General features: G+C 38.1%; 1 protein-coding gene across 6 annotated transcripts in view; it reads right to left on the bottom strand.

Moving 5' to 3' along the window:
- The window catches only part of cntn3a.1 (contactin 3a, tandem duplicate 1), an 85,368-nt gene that overhangs the window by 32,855 nt on the left and 27,213 nt on the right, over positions 1-25,300 (bottom strand). For all 6 annotated transcript variants that reach the window (XR_015855567.1, XM_088367698.1, XM_088367712.1 and 3 more), the window contains 4 exons: positions 23,023-23,166; positions 16,365-16,497; positions 11,323-11,498; positions 4,835-4,930 (listed from right to left, as the gene is read on the bottom strand). Coding sequence is in view for 5 of the 6 variants with exons in the window: in XM_088367698.1 (XP_088223824.1) it covers positions 4,835-4,930; positions 11,323-11,498; positions 16,365-16,497; positions 23,023-23,077 (460 nt within the window). In the remaining variant the exon portion in view is untranslated. The remainder of the gene's footprint in view (positions 1-4,834; positions 4,931-11,322; positions 11,499-16,364; positions 16,498-23,022; positions 23,167-25,300) is intronic.

Below are 25,300 nucleotides of genomic sequence, written 5' to 3'. Positions count from 1 at the left end.
TGGTTAAAAATTATGGTAACAAAATAAATAATTAAAAAAAATAATAAAACACTAGGGATTTGATGATTTTTCATTCTGTGAAAGGGCTGGAATGGAATAATGCAAAATATGACAGTGACTGGCATATTTTCATTGCAATTCTATTTAGCTTGTGTATAATGAACATGCAGCATCATTTCCCCTGTAATGGCATGAGATGAAGAAATAAAAATAGAACATGACAGGCCAAGGACAATGTGAATCAAGACTGGCTTTACGTGTGTGTATTGTATCAGAGGAGAGTATACAAGCAACTTGTTTCAACGTGTGTGAGTGGGTATATTTTGTGTACTAACATCTGATACTTGCTAACAAACTTACCTATTTGCAGCTATCAACATATTTCTTGTGCTATGTCTTTAAAACTAAAATGGCACAAGATGTAACACAAAACTGGCTAATGAAAAACATTTTTGGAATACCTATTTTTACAGACTGCAAATGCAACAAACAAGCTAGTATGCTCGCACTTTGTAAATAAACACATGTGAAGAAGTCAATTATAAGTTGGAACATTCAGATTTAAGAATAATGTTGAAATGAGCTTAAAATTATATTGTGTTTTGTGATGTTACAAAGTTATTTTCAATGAATAATGATTTTAAAAGGAAAAGCAAAATATGCGACCATAATGTAGCTGGTAAAGTTTACTTGCGATGAGGATCAACTATATAGTGTCGTATTATGAGGTATGAACGAATGAGGTCCTCCATACAAATTGAGGCCTCAGTCGCATGATTTTTTTTTTTTTGTGTGGGACTTGATACATACTTTGAATTGGGCTTCATTTGGCCCAACACTACTAAATGGGCAATGAGATTCCAAATTGCTGCAAGAATTCCTCAGAGGGGCAAAAAATCCTGTTAGAGTGGCTGAGTGCATCTTGTAAATGATGTAATAGTTCGCATCCCCAGTCAAATTTGTGAGTGAATAATTATTGTAGTTAAGAACATGGACCTAGAAACTAATTATATTCCAGAATAAACCTGAGTTACATCAAATTGTTACTGCCTACAAGTACTATATTACTGTAATGCGTTACTTTTGTAACACGTTACCCGAATACTGAATTTGGGTTACATCTAGGGTGTTAAAATTAGGAATATGTATGGTTGGGACTTCAATTACTTATGGAGTTTAGATATTCAACGCAGGTCTTGGGTTCATTGTACTCACAAATATGTTCCCATAGTTGCCTGTATTCAAAACACACACATTCCCTGCATGAAATGGCTTAGGTCACGCACATAAAATCTCTGCGAGCTATATGTGTTGTTCGTTGCTAGCAAACATCATGTTTGAGGGTAGCTGCAATGCAAAAACAGAACAAGCGATTTCAGCCTTGAGTAGATATAAAAGGACTCCTTCCATTAGTGAAAGGAGGTCAGATGCATCAGGTTCTGTCTGACCACACATATTCAGACCTTCTAAAAAGCAAAGAATGGCACGAATAACATCCAACCTAAATGCAGAAAAAGATGGTTTATGAATAGATTTTCATTTGATACATTTTTTTATCTAAATACTTGGAGCTCAGAGATTCACTGCATTTTGAGTGCATCCAACTACTTTCTAGAGCTGTCAAAAGCACTTTGAGGCATTGTGAACGTGGAATAATGGCTCCCTGAATCATGCATGGGATACTGAAATCCCTTAAAGGGGAAATGAGGCAGATCCCTGTTTTTGTGATCATGAATTACATCCTTTCAGCCTTTATGAGAGCTTGTTTCTCACATATACAGAAATCTGAGTGTGTAGTCAAATGTCTTATCTGTGTTTCAAACATTGTGTTGAATTGAAAAGCAATGTATGCATGATATATGAAGCATGTATACACGTACAAAAATATAAATATTGTGAATGTATGCTACTTGCTTTTTTTGGGGGGGGGCTTGTGTAAATGTGTGTGCCTGTATGTGCCTGTGTCTGCGTGCGTGTGTGTGCTGAGGGAAAACACTATCAGATACTACATCATTATGACTGCTGATATTAGCAGGCTTTCAGAAATGACATTAAAAATTTAGGACTGACATCATGTCACAATCTGAACCTTTCCATCACTAGTCATAATCGTTGACATAATCGACAGCTGCTGAAAATATTGGTAGAAAATGGATCACTTCAATTTCTGTGCTGTGTCTCAAGAGAAAAGCTAGGATCCATCACAACAAGGCATGAAGGGACTTATGGAGTAAATACTAAAAGCAGTCTACTTGCTTGTCCAAAAGCAGGCTTGGGCTAAATTTAAGTGATAAGATGAAATCAGCAGTGAAAAGGAAAAGGTCCTGTTTATAATGACATTTACGTTTCATTCAATATTCAAAATTAGACTTCACAGCCCAAGTAACGATCATATTTTGACGCTATAATATGTGCAGTAATTCAAGTAGAATATGAACAAATAAACAAACGTAAATATAAAATACAATGTAAATTATTTTTAGGGAGAATTTAGTTTTTAGCACATTCACCTCACAGTTCTGAGGTGAAGGGTTCAAATCCAGTTCTGTCCTTCTTGTGTGGAGTTTGCATGTTCTCTGCATGTCTGCGTAGGTTTCCTCTGGGTACTCTGGTTACCTCTCACATCCCAAAAACATGAATGGCAGGCCAAATGAGCACTCCAAATTGTCGGCAGGTGTGATTGTGAGTGCAGATGGTTGTTTGCCTGTGTGTGCCTGGCGATTGGCTGGCAACCGGTTCAGGGTGTACGTACCCGCCTACCACCCAAAGACACGTCTGGGAACCTCGTGAAGATAAGCGGTTCAGAAAATGCATAAATAATGATTTAGAGTGTACGATGCATGCCATTGTCATATTTATAAATGAAATACAATGACATCCATGACATCCACAACCATAAATCTGCCTATGACCCGATTAAAATTGACTAAAACTGTCTTATGCTGCCTGCGTCAACACATAGCAGGCATATGTTTCAAATGACTGTGCCACCAAATTGTCAGGTGCGCCAGGCGCATATCAAGGGAAACATCCTCGGCAAGCCAGAACCCATGCTGCAGAGAGATGATCCAAACTCCCAAAGAAGGCCATCAATGCTTAGTCCAGCATGAAAAACTGTCTGACAAGAATAGACCATTCTACCAATGCAGCAGCCTTTAGTAACATCAGCTTGTATAGAGTGCACGAAGATACATGGTTATCAAATTCAGGTAATTGTGTATCAGCAAACAAAAATAACACATAAGCTTGAAGGCAATTCATCTCAAATAATTCAGAACAACCAATTCTTAATAAGCATTCCCTGAAGGATAACACACAACAGCTCCAGACTGAGACTCAAGTGTCATTTCAAGAGAGTACATGAAGAGCAAATGAAGATCATGCCTGTTTGTATATTTTATTCAAAAAACTCCAAAGGGATTTGGTGCACGCAATCAATCAAAAGCAAAGCTATGTCAAGTTAATGGACACTATGCACGCACAATTTTCACATTTTGGGTATGGCTAACTTCCAGTCAACAGTTTAATGCATAGCGTTTCTAATAGTGACAGCAACAAACTCTTTAAAATATACACTGTGATTGGCGGAATAATATTAAAGTTACCGTATACGACCTTTTAATTCAATAAATGCGGAATAAACCATCAAAGTACACTATCTGATTTTATGGCCATTCACTGTTCCACAGTACATTCGCAGACTTGCACAGATTCTTTTGAACAAAAGCAACCACCAAATAGAGTGCAAAATGCTCTACAATTCAGATGCACCAAAATTGAGGTTCTAAAAACATAAAAAGCAACCAATAATAACAATGACAAGCACTACTGAGATGAGGATAAATGTTTTCCCACAGCTCGAGAGTCTTTCGATTCCCTTAACCACAGCTTTCTGACGGAATGGCTGACAGGAACAGAGCGAGTGAGACGAGAGGCCGCAGCTCTGACTCGCTGGCCGGGCAGCCATGCAAGGAGAAATGGAGAAAAGATAGACAAACTACAATCGCTGATTCAATTTTGTTGCAGTGAAATTTTTATGTGAAAATTTTCCATTTCACTTGTAATACCGGCTCACTGTTAAACGTGTTCAAATAAAATCCTGAAAATAATGGTAAGCACTCCATAGAGGTGGCAGGAGGAGCTATGTCCTTGTCTTTAAAAAGTCACAGCAAGCCCGGTGCATTATTCCTATGGCTGCTGTTTTCCTCTTGCATCGGCCTATAACATTCAGCTTTATTTGCTGCTATTGACAGAAGACATTTTGACCTGTATGAAGACGTATTGCCATGCGCAATGTCTCGAATTTTAAAGGGTGATGTGATTTCCTTTTAGATATGGGAGCTCTAACAAATCCTGACACAACCTGTTTTACTACAGTCTTGTTGCCAAAGCTTTTCTTATCCCTAATGAAAATCCATTTGCTGTTCACAGTACACAGGTCACAGCCTGCGACCATGCTGATGAGTCCTTGAGCAAGAAACAGAACCCTCACACTTGTTGCTGATGCTGCGTCATCAGTAGGTGAATGATGAGATAATGTGAAAGCGCTTTGAGTACCTTGAAGGTGGAAAAGTGCTTAGTATAAGCACATTTACCATTTTTGAAAGTGACATATTCTACACAAAACAAACTGTAACCCATAAAGCAGTGGGCCAACATAGTGTCACAGAATAATGATACAATTTCCAGTATTTAATCTCCAGGTTTCTCTCGCTCACATGCTCTCTCTTTCACTGACTTGATCATGGAATTTTTTCTAAAGCTCATCACCAAAATTAGGGTACTTATTAGTTAAACGTATGCATAGTGTTGGTAGAACAAAAAGACGCCTTACCTCCAGAGTGGAGTGGTGTGCCACACAGTAAGACCACTCCTTGGCCTTCACGAACTCTCACTGGATTTCTTTTTTGAGTCTTGAAATTCTCCAAGTCTGTTAACATTGAAAATACAATAAAGATGAATAATCATTTTATTTCTCACAAAAGCTATAAAATGAGGCAAAGAAGAAATGTCAAGTTCTTTATCGATGGGGGGGGAAAAAAACCTCAGTCATATCTGTGATTTCTCCATGAATTTATATATGGACTATCATTTGAGGCTTTGTTTCAATGCATAACAATTTAATCCTTTCACGACACACATATGTTTGCATAGAAGTAGACACGACTCTTTAAAGTGCTTAAACACTTCTGACTGGGGCAGAAAGCAATTCTTCTCGTACAAGTCACACATGAGTGAATTTAATTGCAATTGCACATTGTTATCACTTTCTGTGTTTCATCCTCTGACTGCACAAAGACCAGCAGCAATTAAATGACTACGACTAAAAGACTAAGTATATGTTGACAAACTTTGAACAATTTGGAACTTGCCTTCATCTTAGATACTGCAGGTAGGGCAAACCAAAACCATGATGCAGCTGCCATAAAATTACACAATAATCACTGAAATGAAAAATACACAAATGAACAAAAACATTGAGATAAAAAATGGGTCTCTGTGTTCCTAATACTCCCATAAAGTTGTTTTCCTATTTTGTATTGGCATATTGTTCATATGCGTCCATGGCCAACAGAATTTCTGTGGCTGATCCATGATGATATTCTTACACTATCGAAATATTATTTATAGAAACACATACACCCACTCATGCAGCATAAACTGTAGATCCCTCCATCTGGATTAAAGCTCAAGAGAATATGTGCTATTTATTTTGTCCCTTTCTTGCGGTATTGACACAATTACTTTGTGACAGTGTGTGTCAAAACAGGTGGAAGTCAATACAAGCAATTAGCAGCACAAGGCAGACACTAAATTGATAGAAAGAAAATAACAGACAGGAAAGAAGTATAGAGTGAGCCTGAAATGATTAGTGAAATAAAAAATGTGGAAGAAAATATAAACTTCATGTAAAGAGCAAATGATTGAACAGGATTGCATGTACATAGGGTAGAGCAACATGTATTCTGCACTGATTAGAAAAGGACACAAGAATCAGATAGTGTCAGATATTGTGGGTTATTGAACAGTGGGAATAAACTGAAAATAAATTAAATACAGTCAAGATAAATAGACAAAGATATACTATTCAATTAAAAATATAGAGAGCGAATAAAAATGTCAATCACTAATATGCCACACTTGCAGGTCAAGATTAGGAGGATAAGAGGCTTGTCAGGGGAAGTATACAGACTTGTGTTTGCTTTTTTTCCTAATGTGTTAATGTGGGCTATATTTTAATCTACTAAATATGTGCTAAAATGAAGGCTAAAAGGTTGACAAGTGTATAGTGAAAAACCTTGGATGCAGTGGCAAAGACTTAATAAATCTCTCACTAGATGAAAATGGAGATTCAACATACATTTTCTAACATTGCTTAAAGCTTACCTTCGATGAAGTATCCAAAACCAAAACTATGTATGGACTGGTGATATAAGCTTCGCTGATTCGTGAAAATCACAATTGTCATTTTCTTGGCAAATATTAGTCACCCTGATACAAAACAAATTGCCAATAAATGGTGACTGTTTTGTCAGCCGACTGTTTTGCTGCAGCCCAACACCAGAGTAATATACAATTTTTTTAATGTTGGCTATATAACTGATCCAAACATGTACTAATAAGGAATGCAACAAAAGAATGTGCCAACCTTCAACGTGGCAGCGCTCCCAGAGGAAAATCTACCAGTATCTATAAAAGCCACACCTTTTCTTTCCACAAAAAGTGATTCCAGGTGTCAAGATTAACTATCATGAGCAACTTTTTGTACATGAGCAACTAAAGTCAGTCTTCCATTTCACATTCCATCCATCCATTTTCAACACCACTGATCCTGAACAGCGTCACGGGGGGTGCTGGAGCCTCTCCCAGTTGACATCAGGCAAAAGGCAGACTACAACCTGAACTGGTCGCCAGCCAGTCGCAGGGTACATAGAGAGACAAACAACCAGTCACACCCACATGCACAGCGCCACTGAGCGAGAATCAATCCCATGCTGCCCACACAGGTCAGGAGTGTCCACCCCTACACCACTCGCAAAAATGTCACAATATATACTAAATAAAATAAATTAAAACATTATATAGAAGTTTGCATGCAGCTATAAAATGTCATGGCATGCACATACATAATTGTGCAATACATTTTTAATCTTAGCGACAACACTTCACGGAGCACTGCTCACAAACAGTGTTTACCTCTTCTCACAATAATATAGATATGATCATATGACGTAAATGTTTTTTTAAAGAGGCAGAGGTATAAGAAAAAGATAAGACTTCCTAAACTCTGAGAGTGCAACTCCGCTAATCAATATTCAAGTTGCATATGCTGAGGTAGGTGCAAATGAGCTAGACACACTAAAAGCCAACAATGCCTGACAAGCCAAGCTGTTCTGCACTCCTGGATCATTTTATCAAGCCTATCACAGCTCTGTACCTCCATGTGCTTCTCCATGCCACTGCTTGGGCTATTTTGAGTGCCTTTAGATCCATGAAATTGAATGTGAATTAGCTGTTTTGGCCAGGTTACTCCAATGTGACCCACTGTAATGAATGAGATTATACCAAAGAAAAATCAAAGCTACTCTGTTAGAGGGTAAACTCATTTTGGGTGTTTTTACATCTATGATAAAACAAGCATTACAGACCCACACAATTGATAATACATTGAAGAAGCCAATGTTGGTTTTGTTTTTTATTCATTGTTTACGTGAGAGACTTGCCTGCCAACCGTCGCCTAAAATTTACTCCCACAAAATAATTTCTTAATATTCACATCCACTGTGCCATGTGTGGGAGATCATGAAGTGTTCTGCAGATAATGATCTGATTTAATTTGTCTGAATTATTTCTTCACTACAAAAACATTTTCTTTGGTCATCTACCTATGCAAGTGACATACAAAACAAATACTCTCCCACTTGATGGCAGAAGGTACAATTAATCGATGTTCATACAACAGAATAATAGCTTTATGTTCAGGTAAACAGGGATTCATTTCACACTGAATAAATAAATTAGTGAGTACATTAGGACTGGCCAGGACCTTTTACATTTTTGTTTGGTGGTGTGCCATGAGAAACACCACAGTAAAGTGTCATGGACAGAAACATGACATTAAACTAAGACTGAAATTATAAAAACATTTGCTGGATTTATTTAAAGTTATCTTTGATGTATTGAAAAAATCTCATCGTTTTAAATACTGTATAAAGTTTGTCTGATCGCTTACATTTATTTCTCCAAAACGATAACCAGATTAAAATAGACATATAAAATAATCTCTAAATCCATTTTCCTCTAAATATGTAATGAGGTTTCTTAATCTGAACCGACGCAACCAATGTAAAATTAACATGTGTTTCAGATTTAAAGAAAATAATGACATCAAACATGAAGAGTTAAATGTGTTCTGAAAATGTATACTGTATTTTACAGACTATAAACCGCGACTTTTTGCACAAGCTTTGAACCCTGTGATTTATAGTCCAGTGTGTCTTATCTATGGATTTTTCATGATTTTCATGATGTTGTATGATTTGTGCATATTCTCTTATTATATATGGAAATAAAACATTAAAACACCCGCCAGTGTGGCTTATACCTGCAAAAAAAAAAAAAAAAAAAACGTGGATTTTCCCCAAATTTTAGCTGGTGCGGCTTTTATTTGGGTGCGGTTTATACTATATGTATTTTTATATGTATATATTTTAATATGTATTTTTTGAGCAATACTTATTTGTTCTGACTGCACTGCAGGATGCTTTTGTCAGCACACAATATAGTGCATACAATAGAGAAATACACAACACTAAGGCAAATAAAGAGTGTCTAACCTCAAAAGTGTAAATAATAACCACACAAACACAGACATTTTTATGTTTGAAATGTTTTACGGCTGCTTAGTAAAATGCAGTCAATCACCACTTTTCTTAATGCTTTCAACTGTTCCCTGACTACTTTTCCTTTCTTCTCAAAATAACACTGCAGAGTGTATCTACAGGACATACGCAGTACTGCTTTCCTCTGTGAAATTCAGGCCTGTAATTTGATTTTTAAGAAACACTGGCTACCTCACAGAGTCCAAAGATCTGATTTTTGGCCAGAAGCATTGACTAATGAGTACACAGCTGATGTTGTTCAGGTGAGAAAGAAGAAATAACAAATATGCTACACGGGTAAGATAATAGGATAAAATGGGGGAATGCAAAGCAAGAGTAATTACAGGGCTGAATTTGATAGAAGAAATCACAGGCAGCTAGATACAAGGGACTCACATCCTGCTTTGCTTTCATATATACAGCCATTTCACCCTTCATTAAACACAGTGTTATACCCTTGTGGATTTATACGCAGCTCACTAACTCGGCTGTGCCTTTCTCCTTATCACGACAGTGACCCAATGCAGCATGCCTGGCACTGCAATAGTTGATGTCATTTTACAAAACTCGCCCATTTAGCACCAAAATAACCCAGGCAGATTTGAAAACACAATCTGGCTAAGCAATCACCAAAATGATTTAATCCAACACTTGTAATAGGGAAATAGAGACTCTATTAAAAAAAAAGTCATTGTTGTCATCTGGATCAAGAACATTTGTCAGGGTTTAAGTCTGTACCAGATGGTAAGAGAAACTGTTATAGCATCCATCTGGCAGAGGATTACAAGTGTTCTTAACTCATACATATGAGCTTCACATTCCTGGATTTGGATTTGCAGTTATCTTTGGCTGAGGCAAATCCAAGACATTGATAGTGTCAGCAGGGAGTCACATTAAGACATTGTTAAAGACGATGTAGTGTTGTTTTTAGAAACAATTGCCCTCTTATGTTCTTAAGAAACCAGCCTTGATTATATTACCAAATACGAATGAAGATCCAAGCCCTGGCTTCATTGAGCGGGAGCTTTGTCTTTGTCTAACAGCACACGTAGCCGAGGGAGGTGTCAGCCCCGAGGTGTTTGAAAAAGCATATTGCCCTACTCGGACTCACAGCGTGTTACAAATGACCCAGGACTGACTCTCATAACAGGCTGCTGCACTGTGAGTTATTTTCTTGGCCGAAGACATGCTCAATCACACAACACACTTAATTAAGTTAAACCAGGACCAATAAATATGATCCATGACATATCAGCCCTGAAACTTGTCCCCAGCTGTTGACAAAAGCAGTGAGTCTGAGGTCTGGCCCAGGAGATGGATGAGGGCTATCACAATGAAATGCAGTTTAGGTCGTGTCTGAAAAGTGACAGGAAGGATGAATATGACAGAAAACCTGATAGAACATCAGCCCCGCAATCTGTACTATACACTGGGGACAAGAACGCACCCAAACCTAGAGATGGGGGTACATGTAGTACTCGCCCTCCGTGCACCAAGAGATCATCTGTGCATCTTCTACCATATGCTATGGCAGACAAACAGACAGGTAGACAGACATCAGCATTCTGTCAAGCTGTACAATCTATTAATCGATATGAGGGCTGTCACTTGATATGGACACCCATCAACAGAGCAGGCCCCAAGCTCACTTTGCCATCAGAGATGCCCCAGACCCGTATAAAATATGACGGATGAGGCCAGTGATGCAGCAGGTATATGGGGTCTTGTCAAGGCCCCGCCACACAATCACACACGCTTCTTGAAAGGGATCGCAAGTTTATAAACAGTCAAAGGCTCAAACGAAGCACGAGAGGGCTTATGTGAATTATATAAACACAAAAAGTTGCTTTGTGTTTTCTCGTTATTAACGCAATGGAGAACGTTGTTATTGCACGGAGATCGCATTCGACATTTCCTAGAGAATCGCACTAGGTCACAATATTTTCAGTAAAATGCTACATCTGTTCCAATGAAACTTTTACTCGGGCAAACATCAGGCTGAAGTGAAAACATTTGAAGTTCAATTGAAGAGACTCAAACTTTAAATACATTAAATAAAAATAAACCCAAATTGGCTCAGCATAAACAACTTTTTGGGATTGTTTGTCACCTTGTCACAGGAAAATGTATTTAAATTAGCACAAGGAAATACCAGTAACTAAAATTGAGGATTACTTGAAACCCCTTCTCTCAATACATGAACTTGTGAAAGATATCAATTTCATTCAAACCCCTTTTAGCCACAATTTGTGGTAAGATATCAGCAGAAAAATATTTCTCCAGTGCCTCTTCTGACTTGTTTTTGGCAAGCACACAGCTCACAAGGCCACCGTGAATCTGGAAATCTTACGAGGTTACTTTCCTCTTAATGGCGGCAAAATGTTTTTGTTTCAATTATTTTCTAAACATTGAAAAGAACAAATTTCCCATATGAACTTACAGGCAATGTGAAGACTGGCCTCTCTGCTGACGATCGTGCCAAATGAGTTTGATGCCAGACACTGAAATATGCTAGAATCGTCTGCTTTTCTCAGATGGGTAATGTGTAAATTTCCTCCCGTAAGGGAATATCGTGACCCCGATGTTGGCACGATGAAAGAGTCATTAAGCCTCCACCTGTGAAAAATAAGACAGAGCAAAAAGAGCGAGTAAGTCATAATCCAAAATATCTTTTAAGGAATGAAGAAATACTGCAATTAGGATTCTTTTAAAATCAGAATGGCTTCCCAAAATGCAATTGTTAGGAAAGTTTTGCTTCATCAACGCACATAAAACTTCCATTGACTATATAGAATGGGAAGTTGTAGACAAACCAACAAACAAATTGTGGCATTAAAAACTTAAATAATAGCACATTTTCATGTCTGATGCAGGCATCAAACCAAAATGTAATCTCCTGAAATGACCAACAAAGCAGCTTTCTAAAGATTATTCTGGCTCATTTAGGCTTTAAGCAAGAGACCTTCCTTCAAAATGAAAACCTCTAACTTTTACTGAGAATATCTTTCCATATTATATATATATATAGTTTTGCTTAATTGTGTTATCTCTAAACCGTGAAGCATGGACATCAAGACGCAAATAGATGTCATTTCCGCTTTCTAGTTTCTATCATCAATAAAAGACCTTGTAGTCATGATGTCTTTCACCATACTGATAAAGTAGTCAGTTTCCTCTTTGCTTCAAAAGCGTGATGCTTTGCTGTTTCTGAAATTGAATTTTTTAAAGCGTTGCATGCAAACAGTCATGACAAATAACTAACCTTTTTCGTATAACGGCCAAAAAGCTCAGCCTTGCTTTCATCAGACCATGACACCTTTCAAAAGTTTTTTTTTTTTTTTCCCTGATTAAATTTCTTGTCTTGCCACCCTACCGCACAGCCCGGGCATATGAAGAGGACGGGAGATGGTTGTCACGTGTACTTCACAACCAGTGCCTTCCATAAATTCCTGATGCTCCCTCAATGTTTCAGAAATGTCATGGCAACCTTCCTGAGCAGTTTTTTTTACTTGTTTTTCATGAATTTTGAAGGGACCGCCAGTTCTTAATGGTGTCACTGTTGGCACCGTATTTTATTAGGATTATCCTCAGTGTTCCATGAAATATTTCCTGCCTTGGAAATTATGCTTATCATTTTCTTCACTAATATTGTTGAATAATGAGATCAGCCAGATTCTGCGGATGTGACTACAATAATGACAGGAAAATAACGACTAAAACAGAATTTAGGGTTAATCAAGGGCACTTTAAGCGATGACAGGTGTGTTGTGACTCCCATCTATCATATATTTGAATGTGATTGGTTAATTGTAGGGGTGTGCTAAAAAAATCTATTTGGGAATATAACGTTGCGGGCCTCTTTATAATTTACGTATTGATACAAAGGCGTCAGAATCAATATCGCACATTTATTCATAAAATTTGCTGGCACGTTTCTCAAAGTGCACATATGTCGAACAGGCACTGCACTGGTGGTAAATTGAAAGCATCAATAACCATTGACGAAAACATGTTTGATATCCAGTATAATCAAACTAATATTTGGGTATACATATGACAATTTTCACAAATATATTTGTAAAATAAAGCACACGTATTGCAATACATATCGTATCAGTAAACAGAAACATATCGTATCAAAATGGTTTTGAAAAGATTTGGTCTCGTATGTATATATATATATATATATATATATATATATATATATACACATGTATGCTGTATCTATTGTAAAAACAAATTTTTAACAGGGTTGTGAAAACTTTTTATTTCCACGGCAGCAGTCTTCCGTTATTTTATTTCCACGGCAGCAGTCTTCCGTTATAGGTTAAGACAAATGAATTTATCCTTATTGCTCCTAAAAATAGACCAGTTGTTTTCCTCCAGGTGATCAACAGAGAGATCCAAAATCTACTAAAACCAAAGCCTTTTCCAACTTTCACAACTGGTGACCTTTCATAAGCAAAAAGCTGCTAAAGTCACGAGTGCAATATGTTTTGTTTATTTAACCCTTACTGACCACTCAAATATCCATAAAAGTCACCTCCGTGAAAGAGAAGCATTACAGCATAGCAGCTTGCGAGCAATCTAAATGGAGTATATCAACTGCCACCTGGTACTTGCTGTAATTAAAGCTAAATTTAATGTGAGCTGGACATGCTCTTTTGGCATAATAAAAGACTCGTTTTATCAAAGATGAGTTTGACCGTCCACACAGAAATAGTTAATAAACTGGTCAATGTGCACTTAATTTGATAAACATAATGAGATTTTCTATAATTGTTTCAATTAAACATAACAACCAGGATGCAGAAGCTATAATGCTGGCTGAATAAGCTGTCTTTAAAGGGGATCATTTCAACCTATTACACATTAAAGGCTATTTGCATTTAACTATATTGTGCTGAATTGCAAATGTGAGGTGGTTACAAAGGATTGATTGTGGCCTTTACACAAATTATAGCATATTTCAGTTTGTTTTCATTTGTCATCTTTTCTAAGAAGCAAGGTGCTAGGCATTGATCAGTGCCTAAAACAAATGCTGAGACTCTAGACTACATATTTGGTGGGTTACAGGATTTTTGACATATAGTTTCTTAAATGTGAAAAATGTTGAGACTATCATTTGTCTTCCTGACCATCAAGGTCTTTTGAGTTGCTATATGGTTTCAGAAGACAACAGTAAGTTAAAGAGACTTTCAAAGATCCATGTCCACGTGTCATCGCAAGTGTTGCATTGATCAATAGCTTTGTCCAATAAATTTATGATGCTCTTTTTTTGCATGTGTATTGGGCATACATCAGAACAATGAACAAATGACCTTGAAAACACGATTTGAATCAGAAAATCACTTTTGATTCAAAAGATGCGAGTACATCAACTTGAACTCAATCGAAACGTTCCACTTTAAAACTTATCAAGATACTTCTGTCATTTATCGGAGAAATTTACTTTTGAAAGAAATGCTACATTAAAGTTACCTACTGACAAATTCACCCATACTGCACAATGACAATAAGAATCTCATTGCATTATACCCTGTCAAATTGGGCTGTATCATATTGGATTGAATCGCAATCACTTAATTGACCTCAATCAGATTGTTCCACTTCAAAATAAACCGTCTTTAAATCGTATCGCATTCCATGTATCAAGTTACAGATCATAATGTCTTTTAGTGAAGGGATGCACAAAAAATGTACGTGGTACTACCGTAATTTTCGGACTCTAAGTCGCGTTTTTTTTCATAGTTTGGGTGGGGGGGCGAGTTATAATAAGGAGCGACTTATATGTGTTTTTTTTCAAAAATTTTCAAAAAAAAAAAGTGAAACCGTGATAAACGAACCGCGATGTAGCAAGGGATTACTGTAATTTGAATTTCAAGTGATGTCAGCGGCGCGGCGTGACGCGTCGGTTGTTTACAAAAAGGACAAAGATTGATCACGGGATGACGAAGATGACGAAGGGCCCCACGCACTACCGGCATCATTAGCGGCTTTGTTTCTAAGTGACACGGACGATGAAGAGTTTGAAGGATTTAACGATTTGGAGTGACACAGAATTTTTGAAAAACTTTTATGGCTTTTACGCACGCCTGGTCCTACTCTACGGAGCTCGCTTTCACCTCCGTGGATGGAAGTCTGGGGCCGGCGCTCAGCCGGGTGGCTGTCCGGGGACGGTGGATGGGGCTCGGTCATGGCTTTTACGCACGCTCTCTTCCACCTCCGTGGCTGGAAGTCCACGCCGCCACACACCTGGAAGTTTGTCTCGTTAAATAAAGAGCCGTTTACCTAACCCCCGTCTTTCCTTGTACTTTGTTAACGCTATAGTTATATACTGGATCTGTGGAATAACGACGAGGCTGACGTCAGGGCGCACGCGCGGCGTTGTTGACAAAGGACGAGGAATTTGATCGATGGATTTAATGATTTAGAGTGCACAGATGGTTTGATAATATTATTGCTTATATAATAGTTATTTGATATCTAATTTATATATCGTTATGTGGGCCTCTGGAATATTTTGAAGTGCAAGCGCCGTCAGCGGCGCGCACCCATTGTTGACAAAGGACGATCGATGGATTTAATGGAGTGACACAGATGGTTTTATAAACGTGTTATTTATGTAATTGTTTTTTTAATAACTCAGAATGTTACGTCAGGCCCGTTCTCAGCTCTTCGTTTGTGTTTATGTCATGTTAGCATACCTATTGTTTAGCCTGTTGTTGCTTGTTCATGTCTGTTCTTGGTATTGGATTTTGTCGAATAAATTTTCCCCCAAAATGCAACTTATACTCCGGAGCGACTTATATATGTTTTTTTTTCACATTATTGTGCATTTTATGGGTAATGCGACTTATATTCCGGAGCGACTTTTAGTCCGAAAATTACGGTATATTTTTGGAAACAATGAGTCACTCTGGAGTATAAGTTGCACTACTCCAAAAATGCAGCACAAATAAGAAAATATGCGCGAGTCACATTTTTGGTTGGTTTGTTTTGAATCAGGTGTGTTGCAGTTGTGACACATCTGGAAACAGGCTAGATAGGGGCTCTTGAGGACCGGACTTGGGCAGCCCTGGTGTAGCTAGAGCATCTATGTATATAAGTATATGTGTATGCCGTTTGAGCCAACAAAAAGACCATTTGGAAAATCAGAGAAAAATGTTCAAATGTGCCGTTCTGTTATTCAGAGTGCCCCAAAAGGGAGTGTTATCACCCAAAGTGTCAGGCAGTACAGATGGAAACAGTTCAATCAAGTATGTTCTGTCTCTCCAAAAACACAAACTCTCACGCTGTGCCCAAATTCACAGGCTGGGTCCTCCGAAGGCCGCGTGGCTTCACTTCTGTGGCAGATGGACCAATTTTCCATATTTTTGTTTCGCAACAGGTCTTGAACATAAAACCCTTTTGTCTACAGCAAACATGCTTTTAGAGTGTTTGCTACCACCCAGAACACTGAGCGATGCCTGTAGGCTTTACCTGTATGAGGGCGGGGGATGGCCCTGGGCCTCGCAGCTAAACACCACCTCTCTCTGATTCTCTCCAGGCTGAAGGGGAAACACCACACTGCCGGGTTGTTTGGTAAACACAGGCCTAAGCAAAAGTCTGTTACCTATACGGAGACACACAAAAATATGTATATCAGTATTGATGCCTCGAGTAAACCTAAAATTTGTTTTGTACATGTAGGCAGGTTGAGCACAAGGAAGCAAATGGGATAAGATGCTGTACAAAGAGAAAGGCAGAGTCACGCAGAAATCTATTTCTTTCAGGGTCAACAAGGAACATAAGCTGACAGTATTTTTTCTTATGAAAATGCATCTGTTAAAATTAAATTAATTATTTAAAACTACAAGAAGAATACATTTGGCCATTTTTTCCAATATCACAGAGAGTTTGTCGAAAACCGTGAAAGCTTTAATTGCTGCAAATGGGGAACCACTGCATATTTATAGTCTCACTTCGCTCGCTTGTCCAGGGGAAATTGTCTGCTATCTAAGTCAGAACGTTAAGCATGGGATTTTTGGAAACGAAATAAAAAAAATTAAATCCAGGAAAGGAATAAAAAAGGAAAAGCAGTGTCATTTGTTTTGTGCAAAATTCCCTCCCTATTTTAATTAGACAGGTGCAACAGTGAATACAATAGTCCGCAAGGCTCATGGTAATTGCATTGCAAACAATAGATGCTTGGAGTAATTGTAAAGGGAATTCATTATAGACTTTTTGAGAATGCATTTGCATTTGTGTAATGGCACAGGAATAAGAAAGCTGTGTAGGTTAGACAACTTATTCGTAGGAAAAGCAGGTTTCTAGAGCATTGAGAGTACAAGGCTTAACCACAAAAATAACTGAGAAGGTAGAGATGTTTGACAAGAGGCCTTGTGTGCTGATTGTTCGCCTCCACAAGGAAAAGCCTCTCGAAAAGTTACACAGGCTAAAAGGCTGCTCACCGTGGTTTTGTTAGATGATGGATGTCTGTCAAAGTACTGCGAGGGAGGACGTTTTAACAAGGAGCTGTGCAAAATAGAGTGTAAAATGCAGTAGAGATTAATGTGTTTATTTAACAAAAAGCATCTGTCAATGTTTTTTTCTATGCTGAAGAGATTTTGTACTATGTGAATGGAAGTGTGACTAACCGCCGACTAGTCCAGATTGTACCCTGCCTCGTGTCCAAACCCAGGATTGCCTCAAGCTCATTTGTGACCATAATGTGGAAAGGTGGTGCAGAAAATTGATGCATATAGGACTAAACTGTTTCCTCTTTAAAGAAATCAATAAAATGAATGCCAAAGCGGAGTTCACTTAATATAGTCAAGTCAATGAACAGCAGTACACTATTTGGTCACACCACCAAGGGCCTGTGGCAATAGCTCTTAAATTGTCTGTCTGTCAAGAGCACCGTTGCAATTTTTGGCATAATGTTGAGTAAGGGTTGGAAAAACAGCAAGGAATTGAGAACTGTGGCTGAGGTTGAAGGCTCTGTTCACACTGACGTAAACACACTGAAACGTTTTATTTCCCCTCGCAACAGAGAGATTCAGAAAGGCGTATGTACTTGTATTCAAACTTAAAACATCTACCTGCTGCACATGGTGAACCAGTCTGAAATCAAAAGACCAAGGACGTTTTCTTTTACGCTAGAGAATTTAATTTGAGGAACCAGGTGCAATGTGGGAATGCATCTGACAAGTAACCAGAGATGACAGATTGTCACCAGATTTGCAGATCTAAGTCGAGGTTAAGGCAGAATCCCATGGCTAGACCAGCCATGAGCATCTCTGGGCTGAGAAAGCAAAATGATGAAAAATCACTCTATCTGGCAAGTGCACTGATCCAAAATCCTGACAGAAAGTTCCCCATTCAATACATCGGGACCAAGATGGAGGTCATTATGAAAAATTCTTTAAAGAAAATAGGTCGCCTCTACTCTTATCCGTCACCTGCTGCCTGATAGTGATAATATGCAGTAATTTCATAAGGCTTCTCAAACAAGGAAAAACCGTAGTAGATGGAAGGAAGGAAGGAAGGAAGGAAGGAAGGAAGGAAGGAAGGAAGGAAGGAAGGAAGGAAGGAAGGAAGGAAGGAAGGAAGGGAGCCGAGCTGTTGTGGGGTCTGACATAAAAACTTATCTCAAATTCAATACAAGCTGACGCCAAATGAATACCTCCATCTTACCTCAGCATGCATAAACAGGCACATGGGGAGTCAGCTGTAGGGGAGTTATCGGCCGTTTGAGAGGTCCCAAATCCATTCGTTTCAGCTCAAGGTTTTATGCATCAAATAAAAAAGCCAATCTTATTTTTAGAACCAGCTTTCGTCTCTGTCTGAGTCGATAACGGACATCTTTCAGATCTCTCATTGAGACAAATATTATTTCAAGGATTAGATTATGCCAGGTGTTATACTATAGGTTCAAGCACATCTAATCAAAATATTAGGCAACTTTTTTTTTCTCAAATTTATTAAGCTCATAACCTTAGCACTATTGGTAAAGCAGGAAAAATATTGATACATAAAATGAAAATGCCCAAGAGTGAAAACTTTGGCTTTGGGGTATTGCCACTACTTACAATATTGTCTGTAAAAAGAGAAATTGGATCAATATTCTCAGGCAATATCCAAGCATGCTGCACTACACTATGTTCGCGCAAATCAAAACTAGTTCACAAGAAATGCAATAATACCCCTTTTATGATGGTGTCTAACAGCAGATTCATTGGGGAAACATATCATTGATTACGATTAACTCTGTATGTGGGACGAGAAAATTAAAGCTATTTCTTGGTTGTTATTATTTCCTTTGACCATGTACATAGGCAGAGAAACATGCTGCTTCAGCAAGGACCATTTGTTATTGAATTGCTTTTATTCCCTCAGTAATGGTGAGGAGGTTATTAGCTGTCAGATACTAGCTACTAGAGGCTACCTTAATTGAAACATCAATCAAAGGATAAACACTTTTTTTTTTTTTAAATCCACTCATTTTTAAACTTGGATTCTTTTCTGAGTCACAACACTATCACATTGATGTTACACAATGGTCTTAAATCCAAACAAATGCTGCAAAAAAAAAGTGCAACTTGTAAAAAATGAAATAATTGTTTTACCTCCAATTATACCTTCTTTCTGAGTATTTTAGCAAACTTCATGCCCAAACAATGAAGCAACCGAAAAAACAGCGACATTCACGCACAGGGCTGTACAATATGCTTCTTCACAAAAAGCCTTGTTTTGACCAGCCTTCAAAGCTGCCTTTCATATAACGCACTGCATTCTACTGACTAAATCTTCAGGAGAGCATGCACTTTCAAAAGAACAGTGGTGATGATAAATTTGAAAAGTCACAATGTATCAAGGACTGCCTGCTATGCTTACAGCTTTTCAGTAGCTTGACCACAGATGACACCTGTGATAAATCATCCCACTTTAAAAACTTAAAGACTTTGGTGAATGCTGAAGTCTGATAATATCAACAAAATAAATGAAAAAGAGAATCCAAAATTCAAAACATTCCTTTTTAGGGTTACAAGCAAGCTTGAGCTTTTCTTAGCTGACTGGGACAAAGGTGGAATCCACCTCGGACTGGTTGCCAATCAATCACAAAATCTTCAAACCAGAACTGCTAAGATATATATATATATATATATATATATATATATATATATATATATATATATATATATATATATATATATATATATATATATATATATATATATATATATGAAATATATCTTCATGAAGTGCTTGTGATTTGTAAGATTTCCTTGAAAACTACAGATATTTACATGATGCATATTTACGTACTATAAATCATAATTTCCAGACAACAAGCTCCTACTTTTTTCCCCACATTTTGAACACCTCTGGCTAATAAGCGACATTAATATGTAAATATTTGTAGCTGAAGAAGCTTGAAAACGATCCCGCTCATTTCAATCAGGTGCGTTGCAGCAGGGAGACATGGGCTGCGTCCGAATGTGCACAGTATTACTATTCCCTATCGAGTGCGCTTTTAAGATGGCAGAGCTATTCAATTAGCGGCCCGCAGGCCACATGGGGCCCAGAACCAACCCCCGAATTGCCCAGCCTGTGTTTCAGGCTGCCTTAATTGAATTGCATTTAAGAGATGCAGAGGGTATCTCAGTTTGCAAGAGTTCAGAAACACTTGCAGTGTTAGAAATGGTGAATGCAACATTTGCGTAGCCTACCCACCTTGCTGACGGTGTTGTTTTGAACCGTGGTAGCGGTGCTAAAAACAGGAGTAGTGGCAAGATATTGTGGATTTTTTGTTTTGTAGAAAATTGACAAAAAGTGTCAATTCACCAATGTGTATGGCCCAGCTACATTTCTTGGTGTGGAAATCTGGCCCAACTGAAATCATAATTGAATAGACATGTAGTGAGGAAGGACGAGAACGACTAGGTGAAGAAAGTTATGTCGTATAACGTAGAGGGAACAAGACCCAGTGGCCGACCTAAAAAGACCTGGCAGACGACCGTGTCAGCCGACATGAAGGCACTCGGCATCAACCACGAGATGGCCATGGACCGTTCCCGGTGGAAGAAAGCCATATCAAGAACCCAGTCCAACCCAGCGGCGCCTTGAAAACGGACTTTAAACCGATGATGATGATGATGATGATGATGATGAATAGACCTGGGTTAGGGGATAAGAGTGGACATTCAGACACATCCACGGAAAACAGGCAGGACAGCGGCCCTCCAGGACCCAGTCTGGACACCCCTGATCTAGGTTGACAGTTGAGCTAATACCTTTTGGCTCAACAGAACACTGTCATAGAAACAGAAGTTAGGAACATTTAGACTTGCTTTCCCACCCCACTAAAAATGTATGTATTGTATAAAAGAATAAAAACGCTTTTTCATTTTCCCTCTTGTGGTAAAAGTGATTTTGTCAAAACCCCATTCCTAGTGGGTGCAAGCTTCACTTCTCTTTTTGTGAGCGCCTGTTTAGTGTATTTACAGCAAGTCAGATATGAGATACAGGTATCAGCGTGATTTCACCAAGCAAGGAATACACTGAAATTGACTGCAATTTTCCTCTCAAGGGTTGTGATAATATTGCTGTAGTATTTTCATATAATGGCTGGTTCAGGAAAGTCCAAGCAGACGGGTCAAAATGCATATTCCAACCAAATCCAAAGTCACCTCCCTGCTCCCTGACATATGCAAACACACATCCAGCAAGGGCTCCTGGAAGGAAAGAATGGGAAGGGATCTGGTTAACTCCCGATGAACTTTCTATGGGAAGGACTTCCTTCTGGCTCATCGGCTCGTCCACATAGCCGGCTGGCTGCCTGGTGTACGTATAACCTTCCTCAAAGCAGATACCTGATATAATGACACTGCTTATGCTACTCAGTATTGTGCTCATGCGTGCTCTAAAATACTATTCATGTATTTCTTAGAATACCAAGGCTTTGAGGGTCTTAATATATTCCGCTATAAGAAGGCTTTTGTCATGGCCAACTGCCCAACCTCCTCTCATATACTGTGGGATCAGAAACTACATCAATCATAATCACAGGCCTTTTGTCATGAGTAAAAAGAGAATTATTTTTTTCAATTTGAAATTTTTCTGAAAGTAAAATTAGATTTGAACGTGAAAGACAGCTCCACATATTTCAATACATAACTACCATAAGCAATTGCACTTTAAAGTATCTGGATAATCAATGTCAATGTATGAAAATTTGTGAATTAGTTTGCTGTAGTGACCGAAATTCAGTAATTTTGCTTTATTTGATTATAATCTGTCTTTCGAAAAAGCTAAATGTATCATATAGAGTGAATGTTTGCAAACAGCCAAGTCTGACCATCAAAATCCTTTCAAAAGAAGTAGTTTGCCTTTAACATAAAAATATTCTATAATTTGCACTTAGTTTGTGGGACTGATTTTTTTGTCTGGTATGCAGCACTGATGTGTACTGGATTTACAGATAAACTGTGCTAATTGCCAAAATGGCATATGTAGGTGTGAAAATGCAGCACAAAGAGACAAAGTGATGAAGTAAGGCACACAGATGCTAATTATTTTACAGCCCAGATACTGGGGGGGAACGGGTAATCTGTAACAAGACAACATGAAAGATTAGTCATTCTTTTATGTATTATGCTCATGCCGCAAAACCCTCATTTATATTGCTCTCATCCTCAAACTCCGACATTAGGAGACGTCACATTTGACCCTGAACATTTTGTAAGAGACTCAATTTAGGTCTCTCATTAAAAGCAAGATCAGTGAAAGGATTTCTGTGCGACTAGCCATGCAATCACAAATAGGTTGATGATTGAAGTGCCCTTTAAAAAGAATGACCACATTTTCAACTGCAAGACAGGGAGGTTTATTTTTCAGAGGGGAAAATCTGTCTCTTTTTTTTCCAGCAGTGCCCCTAAACTGAAGTCATGCTGCTTGAAGATCGCAGTGAAAAGACATCAACATTGTCCACAAATTACAGGGATTACTAGAAAGGTGCTGGGTGCCATAAAACCTAATTTTCTTTCAGGTGCCCTCTATTCAGTAGTTTCTAGAGCTGTCATAAATTTTTGAACAACAATTCATAGTTAATATCCCAACACACAGAAAATAAAAATTTGTCATTCAGGAGGTTTACCTGCCAGGCAGTCCAGCAATGACAACAGCAGTGCCAGTTTCCACAGCAACTCCATTTTGATGGTCTCAGGTCGATGCGATCTTAAATCCAATCCTAAATGTATGATATTCTTTCTTTGTCCTTTCGAGCACTTACACTTGTTCCCTGTTAAAAAGAAGAAAAGGAAGGGGGGCACATTAGAAGTGAATTCCAAATACAGATGGGCATTACGCTAAATTTCCTAAATAGCCAAAGATGGAGACCAATATGTGAATAAAGTTTTTTTTCTTAGGACACACTAGTTAGTTGTAGTTAAAAAAAAGGCATTGAATGAGTGTGCTCCATATAGTATATCTATTTGGGATAATAAGCATTTATTGACCATAAAGAACCAATTATTTGCCTGAAATTGAATGTTGATTAAATTGAGGAAAAATATGCATTCATTTTTGCATTGCAAACAACAACTCTTATTTCACTCTCGACGAGGTAGTGGGCTAAAGACAAAAGCTATGTGATGTTACGTCCAAGCAGATGTGCACCATGGCACCTCTCTGAGAGACATTTACGTAGCAATAGTACATTCTGTAGATTAATTTGTACAAAAATAAATTCATCAGTCATCAACTACTCCAATTCCAATTAAAATACGTTCTTAAGAACTGATTCGTAGAGTACTGTGGTTTCCAAAAACATAGTAGTGTCACTCTCGACAGCTATTTACATTATTAAAGACCTAAAAATGCGGAAAAACTACTTGACCTTTGTTTCTTAAAAATCTTTGAAAACGCATTTCAGGACAAAAAAAAATTAGCTTAAAACAGCTTTAAGGCAAGGAAGTGTAAAAACAAAAAGATTTGTCCAGGCAAAGACTACAAAGACAAAATCAATGTTCAAATGTGCTTAACAGTGCATAGCAGGGATCATGTCTGCAAAATAAAAACAAATGGGATTTCAAGCTTGTACTGAAACTTGCTGAGACAAAACAAAAGGGAGACTGGTTGTCAGACATGCAATGAAGCACTGGACGTCTTCTCAAATTCCTCCAAGATGCAGAGATTAAATCTTTGCTGCAAACCGCTGACAGCGCAAAACTTTTCGCAGTTCCTTGGAAGAGTCATATTTTCTTGGAGTCTTAATTTTTGATGCAACCCGCATTAGGGTCTAAAAAAAGTTCCTATAATGAGACATATTCCTGCTGGCATTTTTCTGTCAAACACACCCAAACATGTTGACATCTCCAGTGATTACCAGATTAAATATTTGTCTGTGACAAGCTGGTGATAAAGTGAGAAAAGATTAAATGACATGAAAAAATTAGCGAAACTTACTCTTGCTGATACATTGAACTGAGTGAGGACACAGTTTACTTTGACTGGTCACAATCAGTGTGCAGAACTAACGAGAGAGTTGAAAACAATACTATTCTGTTGAGTCTATCAAGAAGCAAGCAGTGGAAAAAAGAGACAACTGAAAATTTGCTCTTTGAGAGTTATCTTTGAAAAGCAGAAGCAAGCATACCTATTCAAGTGTGAATACATACTGTACATGCGCTGCATTTGCATACAATACACTCATTTCTGAGTCTACAAAGCCATTAAAAGGAAACACGTTTACCCCATAAATCTCAATATGGAGATTGACTTTAGAGTGTCATCTTTGCTTCAACATATCCTGCGGTTATTACAATGCCAATGCCATAAGTAAATGTTAGCTTTAAATAATAAAACAGAGACTTCAAATCACCTTTTTATGCTTTCAGCTATTTTTGCAGGGCTTCTCTTTCAACAGGGAATAATTGCAAGAGCTTCACTGAATACATATTACATATTTTGTAATAAAAAGAGAAGGACCTGAAATTCACCAGAACCTACAGTAGCACTGCAACCTCATCCATTCTCTATACAACTTGTCCTCATTAGAGTCGTGGAAGAGCTGGAACCAACCCCAGTGGACCTTGGGCTGGAGGCAGGGTAGATCTACACATACAGAAAGACACTTATAGCCTTACAAGTAATGTTCCTGACATGTGTATAATGACACGTGGCTGTACAGTGGACCCTCTGCGCTTCGCGGGGAGAGAGGCCAGCTCGGGAGGCCAATAGGGAAAATTGAAATGCACTGGGTAAAAAACAAAACAAAAAAAAAAACAAAACATTTTTATCTCCCAAATTCTTCCAAAAACGCTGAGAAACATTCAACGTCGCTGCCGGGCGGAAACCTTGAACGGGCAAAATGACAGCTTTACAGGAACTTGTTTTGAGTTCCCAGGCACCGTCTCGTTGAAGTTGTACTTTAC

The sequence above is a fragment of the Syngnathus floridae genome, chromosome 2 (genome assembly GCF_059516105.1).
Source record: "Syngnathus floridae isolate MCC-2025c chromosome 2, RoL_Sflo_1.0, whole genome shotgun sequence".
Taxonomy (NCBI): domain Eukaryota; kingdom Metazoa; phylum Chordata; class Actinopteri; order Syngnathiformes; family Syngnathidae; genus Syngnathus; species Syngnathus floridae.
This window is presented reverse-complemented; position numbering and strand designations above follow the sequence as displayed.